The sequence below is a fragment of the Festucalex cinctus genome, chromosome 1 (genome assembly GCF_051991245.1).
Source record: "Festucalex cinctus isolate MCC-2025b chromosome 1, RoL_Fcin_1.0, whole genome shotgun sequence".
Classification (NCBI taxonomy): domain Eukaryota; kingdom Metazoa; phylum Chordata; class Actinopteri; order Syngnathiformes; family Syngnathidae; genus Festucalex; species Festucalex cinctus.
The window spans coordinates 24,262,647-24,275,672 of record NC_135411.1 but is presented as its reverse complement, the minus strand read 5'-3'; the positions used below and the strand labels follow the sequence as shown (position 1 = coordinate 24,275,672).

The following is a 13,026-nucleotide window of genomic DNA, read 5'->3' as shown; positions in this document are numbered from 1 at the left end:
TCAAGTGTCTGTTTTGAACTGATGTAACCGGCATCTAGTTTCAACTGGGTCTTAAGCTATGTGATGTCAGGAGCTAAGTGATGTCAAGAACCGTTAATCTCTTTATCGGGTTAACAGCCAATCAGATAATTCCATGTCAGTCCTGTTATCCACATGTCTAGCCATAGCCAATCTGATCGATTCACTGTCTATATAAGCCGAACTGAGAAGTGTGTTTTTTGTCGGATTAGTCCTCTGTCCAGCTGGCCACTTGCTTCTCTCTTCCTCGATGCCTTCTTGTTTCTGGTCAAGTCAAGTTAGTTCCACGCCTTTTGATGTTATGCGAATAAAGTGTTAAAACTCTTATTTGTGTCTGCGCTTTTGGGATCCAACCTCAGAACGTAACAGTTCAGTGTGCGAGAAGATGCGAGGGTTGTGGCAAGACACTGCATGGTTGCTTCACTATGACAACACATGCTTGCAATGCTCTGAGCATCCAACACTTCCTGCCTGAGAAGACCATGGTAGTGCTAGAAGAACCTCCTTACTCACCACACCAGAACATTAGCAGTATACTGCAAAAAAACATGAGACAGGTCAATATGTAATTTCAGTAGGGTTTCTGCCATGGGCCACAAACAAAACAGATGACAGGCCACAAATGGACCTCATGCCATAGTTTGTACATCTTTGATTTAGAGTCTTCCAAGCATGTTTTGGAGCATGTGGGAGGGTTAACTAAACAAATGTGACATACCCAAACCTTAGACTCTGGGTCAATTGCCAAAAGGATGTAAGACTTGAAACAGGAAACGTGTTGTAGTTTGACAATATTTATTTGAATAAGCAAATAGGCAGCCTCCATCCCCCTTTACATATAATACATAAAATAAACAAAAATCAAACATCATAAAGAGGTAATCCACACATCCTCAAGATAATCCTGGATAATCCCACTTTTAGTCTCCCAATGGGTCACAGTCAGCAAATGAATACATTTAAGACAGATAGGTAATAAGGATGCATGCAAAAGGTTAGATTTTGACACAGAACATTAAACTCACGTATGATAAAATAGCTTTAACACTTCCTTCATTAACGGTGCAATATTTAAGGGCCTTTTGGAATTTAGTGTAGCACACAAACACTGAAGTCCTTTGTTACAAGACATTATTCATCTTTAACATTTTCCCCAACTCCCTTGATGTAGTGTAATGAGGCGTGTAAAACACACCTGAACCACGTAGTAGTTATTCCTCGGCACAGACGACCCCCGCCACCTACCCTCCAAAATGAGAGGAATAGCACAATAAGAATGAATGTCAACATAACATTTCGATGCATATACAGCTGCAACGAGATTATTCCAGGGAAGAACCAGAGCTCCAAAAGGCACCATGGGATTGGGATGGGGGCAGATCATGAGGAAGGGGGCAGGGCACCGGGGGCAGGTGGTGAATAAAGACGATTGGGGGGAGGACATAATCCACTGCTGTGTGTCTTTCCTCCTGAAAAGAGCTGTCTTTTCCACTCGAGGCTCAAATAGTGATGGATGAGTTGAGCAGGGCGAACAAGTGGATCATGGCAGACAGGAGAAATTTGGCATTTGGGGGAATTGAGCGGACCATTGCAGTTATTGTAATTGGAAGTGAAAACAACTATTGTGTACCGGACTTGCTTAAATTAGTGAACTCAATACAAAAAAGATGGAGGATGTATTATTAGTCAAGTTTGTCGCAGCATTTGACCCAATACACTTCAAAGCAATTTCCATGCTTCTACTGTAGTTAAAGGTTCAAATACAAAAAGGCTGTAGCTTGTCCAGCATCTTGACAATTCATTGACACAAAGTTGGCTTGGCGCCCAGCAAACATTGTAAGCGACACTGCCAGCAGCATCAATCCAGCCTGAGAAAATTCCGGAGCTGCGTGTTTATGGCTTTGCTACTTTTACCCTCCATCTCAAAACAATTATTAGCCATGGTTGGGATGCTTTAGACAAAAAAAATTGGCAAAGCTCTTTATTTGGAAATGTTAACGAGATAATTTTGCGGCATTATGTTGCACTTCCTTTTTGTTAAACGGAACCTGTTAGGCATCCACGCAAAGAAAGGAGGAACGGGAATGCAAACAAACCATACAAGAGCTGAGGAACCGTACAATTGTCACATTCAGAAGGGAAGTCAACGCAGAAATATTTTTATTTATATGTTATATGCGGCCAACTAGCCTAAACGTGGTATTCTGATTAATATTGTGTTTGTTGAATACGAGTTAAGTGTCAAAATTCACCTGTTTTTTGCCATGTCAGGGGGTGGCCATTTTGCCACTTGCTGTCGACTGAAAATGACATCACAGTTGCTCAGGTAACAAGCGATCATGGTTTTCTGAAGCTGAGCCATGATTGGTTATTAACTGAGCCCTGGGCAACTGTTGTATAAAATGTCCGTTCACCGAGATGGATAAAAACAGGCAGATTCTGCTGCTTAATTCATATTCCACAAATGCAATATTAAACAGAATGCGGTGTTTAGACTAGTGGGGTACATAGAACATATTATTGTTATTTATTTAAAAAAAAAAAAAAATCGAGCTGACTTCTCTTTACAATGCATTACACATGATCTGCCATGTTCTTTTGTTTAATAATATCAGTTTTGTTTGGATTAAGCAGTCTGGATATATAGCGAATGTCAACAATTGTCCAATACCACCTAATAGATCTGAATCATTTTCATTTACTACATTTAATTTTTTTTCTACAGTATCCGTGCCAGCAACATAATGACAGATCAATTAAACACTAGACAAACGAGACCCATGTATTCATTATTATTTCATAATATGTTCTTTTTGTGAATTTTTTGTTTAGTAATATGCCGTGAATTTTTCCTAATGCAATAATGATGGCTAAGCCACAGGAGATATCTCTGCAGGTTTTTTTTTTTTTTAATTGGGTAAACAGGACTTCAACAAATTGCTTTCTGCAAGAATTTTATTTTTTTAGTTTTCAAAAAAATATAAGTAAATGATTCAAATCAGAGATGTCGAGTTTCGGCCATCGATCCATGCCTTGGCTCAATTTTAGTCAACGTGTGATGAGGATATGGTTCAAACCATGAGCAGGAACAACACTAGATGGCAGTAATGGATTGGCTAAAAAACGGCAGACCTCCGTAAGAACCAGCACGGGCCTCAAATCACCCCGTGAGAATACAAATAAAGTAGATGCACTTATTAGTGTTGGGGAAGTTTCCTGAAAAAAATATTTGAAGTTATAATGGAGTAGTGAAAAAAGTGCACAGGTGCATTGTGGGTCCAAGACTTGGGAGTGCTGTAAGTGCACCCAAAAATTACATTGGTTTTCTGACTTAAAGCCTTTGGTCTTTTTGGGAAGAAAAAAAAAAATCTGAAAATGTACACAATGCTTTCTGACCAAACAGCGGCTATCAAAATAGGCCCTCATAATAAGATGTTTAGTTTTGCCACAAATATGTTGCTTGAGTGATTAATTCCTCCACCTGTCATTCCCAGTTTGATTCTGCCGCGTTGCACTCAGTGTGGCAGCGGAACGATCACTTCAACGTAGTTGTTGGGGAAATATCCCGTCCTGCCACGAAGCTTCCCCTCAAACCAGTTCTCGTCAATGTAATTGACCAAGGTGATGGTGTCGCCCTCGCGGAAGCCCAGCTCGTTCTCGTTCTCGGGGTCAAAGTCGTACAGCGCTTTGCAGCAAGGCTCCGCCGCTGAAATGAGGCAGAGAGGAAGAATGTCAGGCTGAGGAGCACCTTGACAGTTTTCCGCCTAATGTGATTAGTATCGACTTGGAGAAGATTTCATTAGCAGCTGTGCGTGAGTGGCATGTTTCCACCAGGGGCGTTGAAGTCTGGAAGAGAAGCTGTAGATGTTAGAACCTACAATTTGTAGGTAAAACTGTTTGAAGCTTGACACCTGCACCAACATGTTGCATATCGTCACTGTTGGGTGGAAACCTCGTATGTCCAAATATGGTCAATTACATCTTATTAACAAAAAAACAAAAAAAAAACAAAAAAAAGATTGCTCTGACCCCATCTCATCTCATCTGTTATTTTCAAGTATTATCAAAATAGCTTGAGAACAAATCTACTAACCGTCTTAAACTGTAAGTGGTGAAAAACTCTTCTTTTGCGGGAGTCGCACAGCATTATGTTGCTTCGAGATTTAAGGTCTGGATTTTTTATTTTTTTTTTATAAAACAGAGTGAAAATAGTTAAACATTGATTGCCGTTATGCTTCAATTTAGAAGGCACGCTTACAAAAATTTGTTTTCGCTACATGGTTTTATTTGTTACATCATCACTCATGGCTCTTAGAACCTTTGAATAAGTGGTTGGAAGATGATGGGACCACAGTAGCTTTTTTTTTAAAATCTAGTCAGGGGATTGGTGTGAGTGCGGACTTTGATGTGAACAGCTGGCACTGTTCAAGCATAGCGTAATATATTTGTGATTCTTTGTAATTGAACAAAATTTTGGGGTGGCGTGCTAATGTTAGTGTGCAACAGTACAGCATATGACAGCAATCTAAAAAACAACTGGAACTATGCAGTGTTTTATAAGTCAAGCAAGATGGAGATCTTTTTTTAGTTTCTTGAGAAGTAGTGGTTTTGGACATGCAAGGATTCCATTTGACAGCGATGATATAAAAAAAAAATACTGTTGTTACCTCCACCAAGGGTGTTTCATGCTTTGGCTTAGAAGCAAATTACGTCAAAATTGAATGCAGTCAAATTTAAATTTGGAAGTCAACATTAGACCTTCATTGGAGGGGAATTGGCTCCGCAGGTTCAGGAGTTGTAATGTGAAACTAAATTTCATCTGGATCTGGTGCGGTGTATTACTGTTAGCGCTCATCAGATCAGATTTAAATTTGTTGTTCTAAATTTTGGTCTGGAAAGTTGTTGGTTCATTGAATAGAATGTGTTTTTTTTCTCCCTTGGTGGAGGTTGTCATGAGGAAAAAACAGTTTGTCGTAAAGAGGCTGTCAGATATATACAAGAATCTGTAAGTCTTGAAAACCAAGAATGAGTTGGATTGTTTACTAAAGATTCTCCATTATGTCTCTTCAACCTAATTGGTCCCCATTTGACAAGCCCCGTCGTGTTGTGTCGCCCACACAGACTGAATGCAGGGCAGAACCCTTCAACACGCAAACACTTTTCTGCTTTGCACAATGACCGAACGGGGCTTTCTTATGTATTGGCTCACTCACGCGCTCTGTTTTTGAAGGAAGTTCTCGGGAAGGACGGACCTGGATATTGTTTATGTTGCAAAGGGAAAGACACATGAGTCAGAACTCACCAATGAGTTTAACCACAAATACTTCTTACCTCTCCCACAAACTTTGAACACATTTACACTTATCAAAACCGTTTGTTGACATTAAATACATGGCTGAAAAGTGCATCATGACTGTGGAAGAAGATATATGCATCAAGCATAAACCAAACTTGACATATAGTGATGAACCGTGATGTAGGGAAACACTTTATACAAGAACATTTACCTGGAGAGTAAGCTGGAGGGCTTGTTGCAGTTGGTGTGTAACCGCCGTTGGACTGCTCAGTGTCTCCATAGTCAAAGCTTTGTCTGGGTTTGGGTCTGTACTCTTGCCTTGGTTGGGACCGACTTTCTTCAACTCTGCGTGAAATTTAAATAATAATTTTAATACTTATTATTAGGGATGTTCGATACCACTTAGTTTCAGACCGATACCGATACTCAGACCCTCAGTACTCACCGATACCAACTGCCGATACCAGTAGTACATTTTGACAAATAAAAAAAATCACTAAAAGATATTTTTAAACAAATATATTTCCTTTAATTTTGACAAAAACAAAAACAGCACAGTCAGTCTTCAATAGTCTTAACGCTCAAAATAAAAAACAAAAATGCTCTTTTAGTTTAAGATTCACAATTTTGAAGTATTTCCAAACCGGTGAAGTTTTGGTTAAAAAAAAAACTGCTGCAAGCTAGCACCAGTTACAGGCAAGGAGGACTCACTTCACGTCTTCCCCCTCTGCCATCGGTCGCTTGTACTCGTCTGCGTCACGAGTACTCGAGTACTTGAAAAAAGGCTGGGATCGGCCCGATACCGATACCTGGTATCGGTACTCAACCATTCCTACTTATTATTCATGCACACTTTTATTTTACACACTAAAGAAACTAGATTGTAGTGCAGTGTAAATGGCAGAAAAATGTAATGTGACAATGCTTTGTTTGTTAACCAATTCTCACTATAGGTATCAAATCACTAAAAATGAAAACTGAGTAACTTTATCAATCAAACTTTATTTACATACACACACACAAAAATGTTCAAAATCAACTCAACACATCAAGCCCCACGAATAGTCACTGAGCTGACCTTCTTGTCATTTCAGCAGAAAGTTCTTGTAGAACCTCTGTGGCGCTTCTGTGGTACTGCAGCATGGATTCTACAAAAGCTGCCAGCTGGCTCACCTGTTCCACCTACAGAACAACAAAAAGAAAGACAGTATTCTTTATTCGCTTATGTCAAAACCCAACCATCGTATACTTGAACTGAAAAAAATCAGCAAAGCAGGTTAGACAAGCTCACAATGTTGCCCGTTCAAAGTCAGAAACGAAACTAAACAAAAAAGCACACCGGATTTGACATCAGCTGGCATATACAGTATAAAATGCATGACATAGTGCAAGAAGAAGCACAAGTCTTTCCCAATCCAAGCCAAGAGCTTCCTGACATTATCGCCAGCAGTTTTCTGTTTCTTAGGAGCAGTTGTGAGGTCTAAATGCAAAAAAACACACTCAGCATCCTACTTGGCAATGAGTGACGTGCACAGTTAATGACGGGACGAGAAGGAACACAACAGATCCTTCCGCGTGTCCATGCCAAGATGACGACAACAGATGGTAAAGCAAGCTTGTTTTTAAATTTCGCACAGTCCCGGATTTGCTCAAAAATCCGGTCGCTCGTTACCCGACGTTCCACTATACATGACAGCTGTGGGAAATTGAGCAACTCTAGGAAGCAAAATCTATTTGACAACGCTGGAACCAAAACGTAAAACTTATCGAGTCTCTCTCAGATCATTAAAAATAGTTTGACAACTACATTTCTTCATAGTTAATCAAGGAAGTCCAGTCACATTCCCCCTAAATTGAGCATAATTACAATTGCAAAAGCAGAATTCTTATACCGCTCTTAATCTGAAAACAGATGTACTGTACCTAATGTTGCGTCTTGCATGAATGGTACTTGGCTTTATCGTATATATATTTCTTCTGTACAGTATACAAAAAATACTTGCATTAAAAAAACATCTGGCTATCTGGACATTTTGTAATCATTTTGTAATGTTAATGAATCTTTAAGCAGCAGTTAGCTCCACCTGATTTCAGCCAAATGACAGATTGTAATAAACAAGAGTCAACCTAGTATGAATAACAATATTTTTGTGTAAAATATATACAACCATAATTTAGTCAACTGCCCACTCACATCAGTCTCCAGCAGGTTGTACATGGAACCCTCAGCTGAGTTTTTGGACTCATGGAACTTCTCCAAGGCCTGCCTGATCTCCTCATCTGGAATTTTACCCTGACGTTTCTTTTTATAGTCGTAGTCCAGGCGGCGGCCCTCCATCTTCTTCACGTGGTGCTGATAGGGTAAAAGATTAGAAAAATGAAGATTTCATTTTAATCACCAATAGGAGTTTCATTGTATACCAGTAGGCCTACTACAAAAGCATCTTTATCACTCAATGTTAAAATAAAACAACAGCACGTACTGTATTTTTGTGCCAGTACTTCTGTGCAGTTTGGAAAAATATAGGCCAAGTGTGCCTGCTTCAGACTTTACTACAGAATAACAGGGCATGAAAAAAAAAATGTTAATAAAATAATCCATCGTCCCAATATTAGTTGGAGTGAATACAATTTTATGTTTTGTTAGCTATGATTTTATTGCTTTTACTTGTTTTAGGCGTTTCTGTGACATCGTATTGGTATCAAGGTACATTGTGCAGGTATGCTATCAAAGTCAGAATTTTGGTATCTTGACAAGCGTGTCATCAATTCATTTTCGATGTCTTTACAGATAGAAGACTGCAATGTGTAGCTTTCACATGCACCGGCAGACTTATTCCTGTGCTTCGGGGCAGCAAATAATTATTTTAATAATCGCCTCATCTGTTTATTTTTCGATAAATTGATATCTGAGATAAAAAAACAACAACATGTTTTAATTCCCATCTCTTTATACATAAACAGGACATTATTTCAATTTGACAATGCAGAAAATTCACAGATTGTTTATAATTCTGTTTTAGTTTGTACAATCTGCCAGAAAACAAGCAAAAATTTTCCAAAGTAAAAATAGATGTGTGCAAATGTCTTACTTTGATCAAACACAAAGATAATCAGTCTGCTTTCCAGAAGGACTAATGAAACCAAGCAATATTTACTCAGAGGCTGAAATTGTAATTATTAAAAAAAAAAAAAAAATCAAGTTAAACATCATCTTTAAATGATTGATTACTAAAATACTTGTCCATTAATTGAATAAATTGATAGCCACGCTATTGTGCTCGTACCTGAATATCTTTGATGTCCTTCTCAACGACTCCTTGCAGCGGGTCAATAAAATTCTGTTTTACATCAATGTCCAGACTGTCCTTGATCGCTGACAATTTATTCATCGATTCTCCCATAATCACGAGAGCGCCACCTGAAGGACACAAGTACCAAACACAGCTTTGTATAGTACTGGGTACAGTGACGCAGGCAAAGAAAAGTGATTGCCCGACATTTTTGGAACCCTAATTGACAAGGTACTAAAAACAGTACCTGGTTTTATCAATAGAAAATCATCAATAGTTGTCCTTATACCACATTCATGTCAATTATTTATTTATAAAAATTTTTTTTAAATTTAACAGCTTTTTTTTTGTTTGTTTTTTCTTTACCAAAGTTGCTGTGGTGGCCCATGTCCCCTCCGTATTTGATCATGCACTCTCCTAACAGGCCTTCGCACTGCGGGTAGCCAGGACTGTTCAGCTGCCCGCGGATTTTGGACACCGTGTTGAGCATGGACAGTTTGGCTCTGTAGGCTGGGTTGGGCTGGAGGTACTCTGTTGTTTTGTTGATGACTTCAACCACTGCTTTGCTGCTAATATCTGCTCTCTGGAGGCATAGTTAGGAAGGGATAGCTACTTAAAAACGTGCACATGTGCAAAAATCGAGGTTCTTGTTCATCTTGAAATGCATGTGATACCCTTTCAAGGTCCTTGAAGTCTTCATCCAGCTTAGTCCCCTCTGCACCGCCAACCTTTTCACTCACCCTCTGAGAAGACAAAGGAACCAAACTGTATACATATTCTGAAACACTCTTCATCTTAAGATTTCAAACAATTTCATCAGGAATAGTAGTAGTATGTTTTTTTTTTTTTTTTTTTTTTAATATTTTTGTGCGAAATATGAAAACAACCACTGAACGGACAACACAACTTTCTATGTAGCGGGAGCACATCTGTCTCCTGGCCACTTACTAGAATATGGCTCGACCATCTGTAGGCAATACAGAATACAGAGAAAAAAAGAGATCATGTGTCATGATATGAGGTGACGTACACTCAACTTTCCTCCCTCTCCACATTTGTTTATATGAATAAAAATAAAATAAATAAATAATAATAATAATAAACAAATCACTTAATATTAATAATTAAATAATTGTATAAATAAATTTTGTTATATAAATTTTAAATACAACTTTAAAGATAATTATATTAATTATAAAATATTAATTTAATATATAATTTTAATTATACAAATATACACAAAATATTAAAATATTAGTAATAATATTTGCTGTCTATCACGGATGCATGTTTTAAAACACGTGTCAAGAGCCGGTCCTCAAGGGCCTGAGTCCTGCATTTTTTTTTTAGGTTTCTCTACTCCAACACACACGATTCAATGATCAGAATCATTATCAGACTGCTGCAGAGCTTGCTGATCAGCTTAAAAATGAATCAGCTGTGTTGAACGTGGGAAACCTCTAAAACATGCAGGACTCAGGCCCTCGAGGACTGGAGGACTTTGACACCACTGTTTTAAGAAGACCATGTTGGGCACGGGAGGGCCACAGTCCCAATTACACTTCATGTACCTTATTTATTGATGATTGAAATAATTTGGCAATTTCCGTCGAAAAAGACGAATGTCAAGCCAGTTCATCCTGTGGATTGTGGTGGAACGGTGACGTTTCTGGCACACTGCAGGGCCAATTTCAAAATAAAAAACGAACAAAGCAGTGATGTCCATGTCATTATTGATAGGGCTTTGTTATTTTGAATTAGGCTTTCAGAGATTTTGGTGGTGTGTTGCCATAAAGTACATTGTGAAAAACTGTGACAGCTGGCTTGTTTGTTTTACTTATAGTACAGTATATATATATATAAATAAACTTGAGTTGAGTTATTTTGTGTCTGAAAACATACCATGCTTAAAGGGATACTTATTGAGGCATTTTAAAAAATAAGAAGATAAAATGTGTGAAAATGCTGACAATGGCTCAATGAGTCAAGCATCCCTTTAATGTCTGGTGACACTTAAGTTTTATAAGTGACTAACTGACACAAAAGGAAAGTGAATGCCTAAAAGTACCGCAGAGGTATTTATGCAGGAACTTGTGAAGTGACATTTGGCTATTATTAAGAAAACTTTTGGAAAATGTCTCAATTAGCTCTTAATTTCAACACTTATGAGATATTTTAGTTGTCAACATATTGGGCCAAACAAATTTAACTTTAGTTGTACTAGAAATTTCAAATGAAATGTTTTTTTTCATCCTTTGATACATATAAAATTATAAATAAAGTAGAGTATTATTGTTAAACACTATATGCTGTACTGGTACATGGCAGCAGCTGGCGGCATCTTGCTTTATACCCGGGAATCTACATTTTTGTTGTGAAATCCCACTTGTTGGGAGATGACATTTTTGATTGCCTGTTACATCTGCAACATTGTGACAACATTTCAATGGCAGCAAAACTAGTGGTCAGCCACTCATGACAACTAGTTGCAGAGAATGTGATGGGGGACATCCCTAATAATTTGGCCTTAGCCTGGTTTTATTTCGGAGTTGTCAAGCTTCTGATAACATCTAAGTCCACTGGACTGTGAAACTGGTATGGGTGGGTTATTGACATAACTAAGATTCCAGTTGTCATCATGCAGGATTGACACTCCCACCAAGTTGAGCGTGTCCGCCAATCACATGTTGGGCTGTAGCAGTGACTTACAAAACAAGCGCCTTCAAAGCATACCGGTTTTGCCAGTTATGTTGTGTTTTAGTTGCACTTTGTATTTCTTATGGGGCAACAAAAACACAGCTCATTCTGTTAAAGGCGTTTGCCTGACTTAAAAATCTGATCACCTTTCTGACTCATTTGTGATGAATTTAAAGGAGTTATGATTCGGAGAGGGCTTTTTTTTCCACAATTAAAGGCAGAAACTAGTAATCATTCACATTAAGCTTTTTTACCTAAATGCTAAATACCAATTATCACTGGTCTACTTTAGAAGAATGTTGGCCAGATGGCCAATATTCTGCTAAATCTCTTTAGCATACATCCTCGGATTAAGCCTGTATTCCCCCACCACAAATCTAATAGAATTTATCATGACTTAAATGATTAAAATACCATGACATTCATCTGTATATCATCAGCTTACAACATACACACATTTTCTAGATTCTGCAACATAATTTCACGTTAGCCAATAACATACAGTAATTGCCTAAAACCCTTTTCATTTATTCTTAAAATATCAGTAAAAATTCTAATGTGCTTGCAAAAAGTTTTTTTTTATTTGTTTTTTTTTTATGTCAAGATTTTCGCTCAACCAGATCAAGGGTGAATGGGGGCTAACTGACTTTTTTTTGTGTGTTAAATTTGTTTTAAAAAAAAATATAGCCTATAAACATATAGAGTTTTCAAAAAACGTTAATTCCTGAAAATTTCACACACTGGGCAATTTGGAAATTCACAATAGTAAAGATAATTGCACATAAGCACCAAGTCAACTCGTAGTTCTATTTTTTTAATGGCATTTAATGCCCTTAAATACGTTCCAACACCACTTTTCGACAACATACTGTCTGTGACTTAACACTTGTAAACACGTTTTATCACGAGTTTGTCGTAACATATTTGACGCTATTTACTCAAACAGCTAGCTTTGGGCTAACGAAGACTTGCCATAAAAAAAAAAAAAGAGAAGAAAACTGTGGAACAAGCTAACTAGCGGCTACATTAGAAAAATCATCACGCTCTTACCTGGCTGGCTTTGTAAAATTGCTTCTTAATCCCAGCGACGGACATCGTGCAAGTCTCTTTTGTCCGCTGGACTTCAACAGGGAGAAAATATTTAGGAAGTGGCAAACGCAAAGGTTGTGGCGAGCGCTCTAGCAAGCAACTAGCGAGCAGACCAGCGAGTACCACGTCTTCAAATTTTGGAGGGCAGATGTGGAACTTAAAAAACTTCCTTCAGTTCCTTGGCGACCGCAGCTTCCTGGCTCCGGCTTGTTGTGGGAGGCTCCAGGGCCGTCGAAGTGGGTCAACTGCTGCTGACGCGCTGCCATGCAGGTTCGTCTTTCAACCATCTAAAATGACTTTCACTCTTGGCTTTTCGCAAAATCCGAAACTTATTTTTTTGACGATAAACCAAGTGGTTAAAATGAGTGGAGATATGGTTATAAATAGTTTAAAAAAAAAAGAAAAAAAGAAAAAGAAAAGTGAGTACCGTAAGTCTAATAAAGGAACAATTGGTATGTTAATTTACAATACCAGTAACAGCTGGACAGTTTCTGTAGCAATAGAAAGGGTCAAATCTAGGCTAGTGTATGCATATAACCAACTTGGTAGTTAGACAGCTCACTAAAAGTTAGATAATTAGGCTTTCAGGTGAAACTACCTTGAGTGATGAACTTAATTTCACCTGTAATTTTG

At 38.1% G+C, this 13,026-nt stretch overlaps 1 protein-coding gene across 2 annotated transcripts; it reads right to left on the bottom strand.

The window, feature by feature from the left end:
• Positions 1-796: 796 nt before the first annotated feature.
• LOC144020730 (endophilin-A2-like) lies at positions 797-12,924 on the bottom strand. Of its 2 annotated transcripts, XM_077524483.1 has the most exons (9): positions 12,355-12,924; positions 9,282-9,350; positions 8,974-9,190; positions 8,602-8,735; positions 7,509-7,667; positions 6,393-6,496; positions 5,526-5,659; positions 5,232-5,270; positions 797-3,724 (listed from the first exon to the last, which is right to left on the bottom strand). In XM_077524483.1, the coding sequence occupies exons 1-9, from the start codon at positions 12,397-12,399 to the stop codon at positions 3,534-3,536; spliced, it is 1,092 nt and encodes a 363-aa protein (XP_077380609.1). In that variant the 5' UTR covers positions 12,400-12,924; the 3' UTR covers positions 797-3,533. The 2 variants fall into 2 exon arrangements, with proteins under 2 accessions (XP_077380609.1, XP_077380617.1); XM_077524491.1 differs by lacking the exon at positions 5,232-5,270 and having other exon boundaries at positions 12,355-12,897.
• Positions 12,925-13,026: the final 102 nt, after the last annotated feature.

Excerpts from the sequence above, each read along its gene's own strand:
- LOC144020730 (XM_077524483.1), bottom strand. The coding sequence starts at position 12,399 with ATGTCCGTCGCTGGGATTAAGAAGCAATTTTACAAAGCCAGCCAG. Across the intron at positions 9,351-12,354 it reads AATTTTACAAAGCCAGCCAG|AGGGTGAGTGAAAAGGTTGG; the intron begins GTAAGAGCGTGA and ends TTGTCTTCTCAG. Across the intron at positions 6,497-7,508 it reads ACAACCTGCTGGAGACTGAT|GTGGAACAGGTGAGCCAGCT; the intron begins GTGAGTGGGCAG and ends GTTGTTCTGTAG.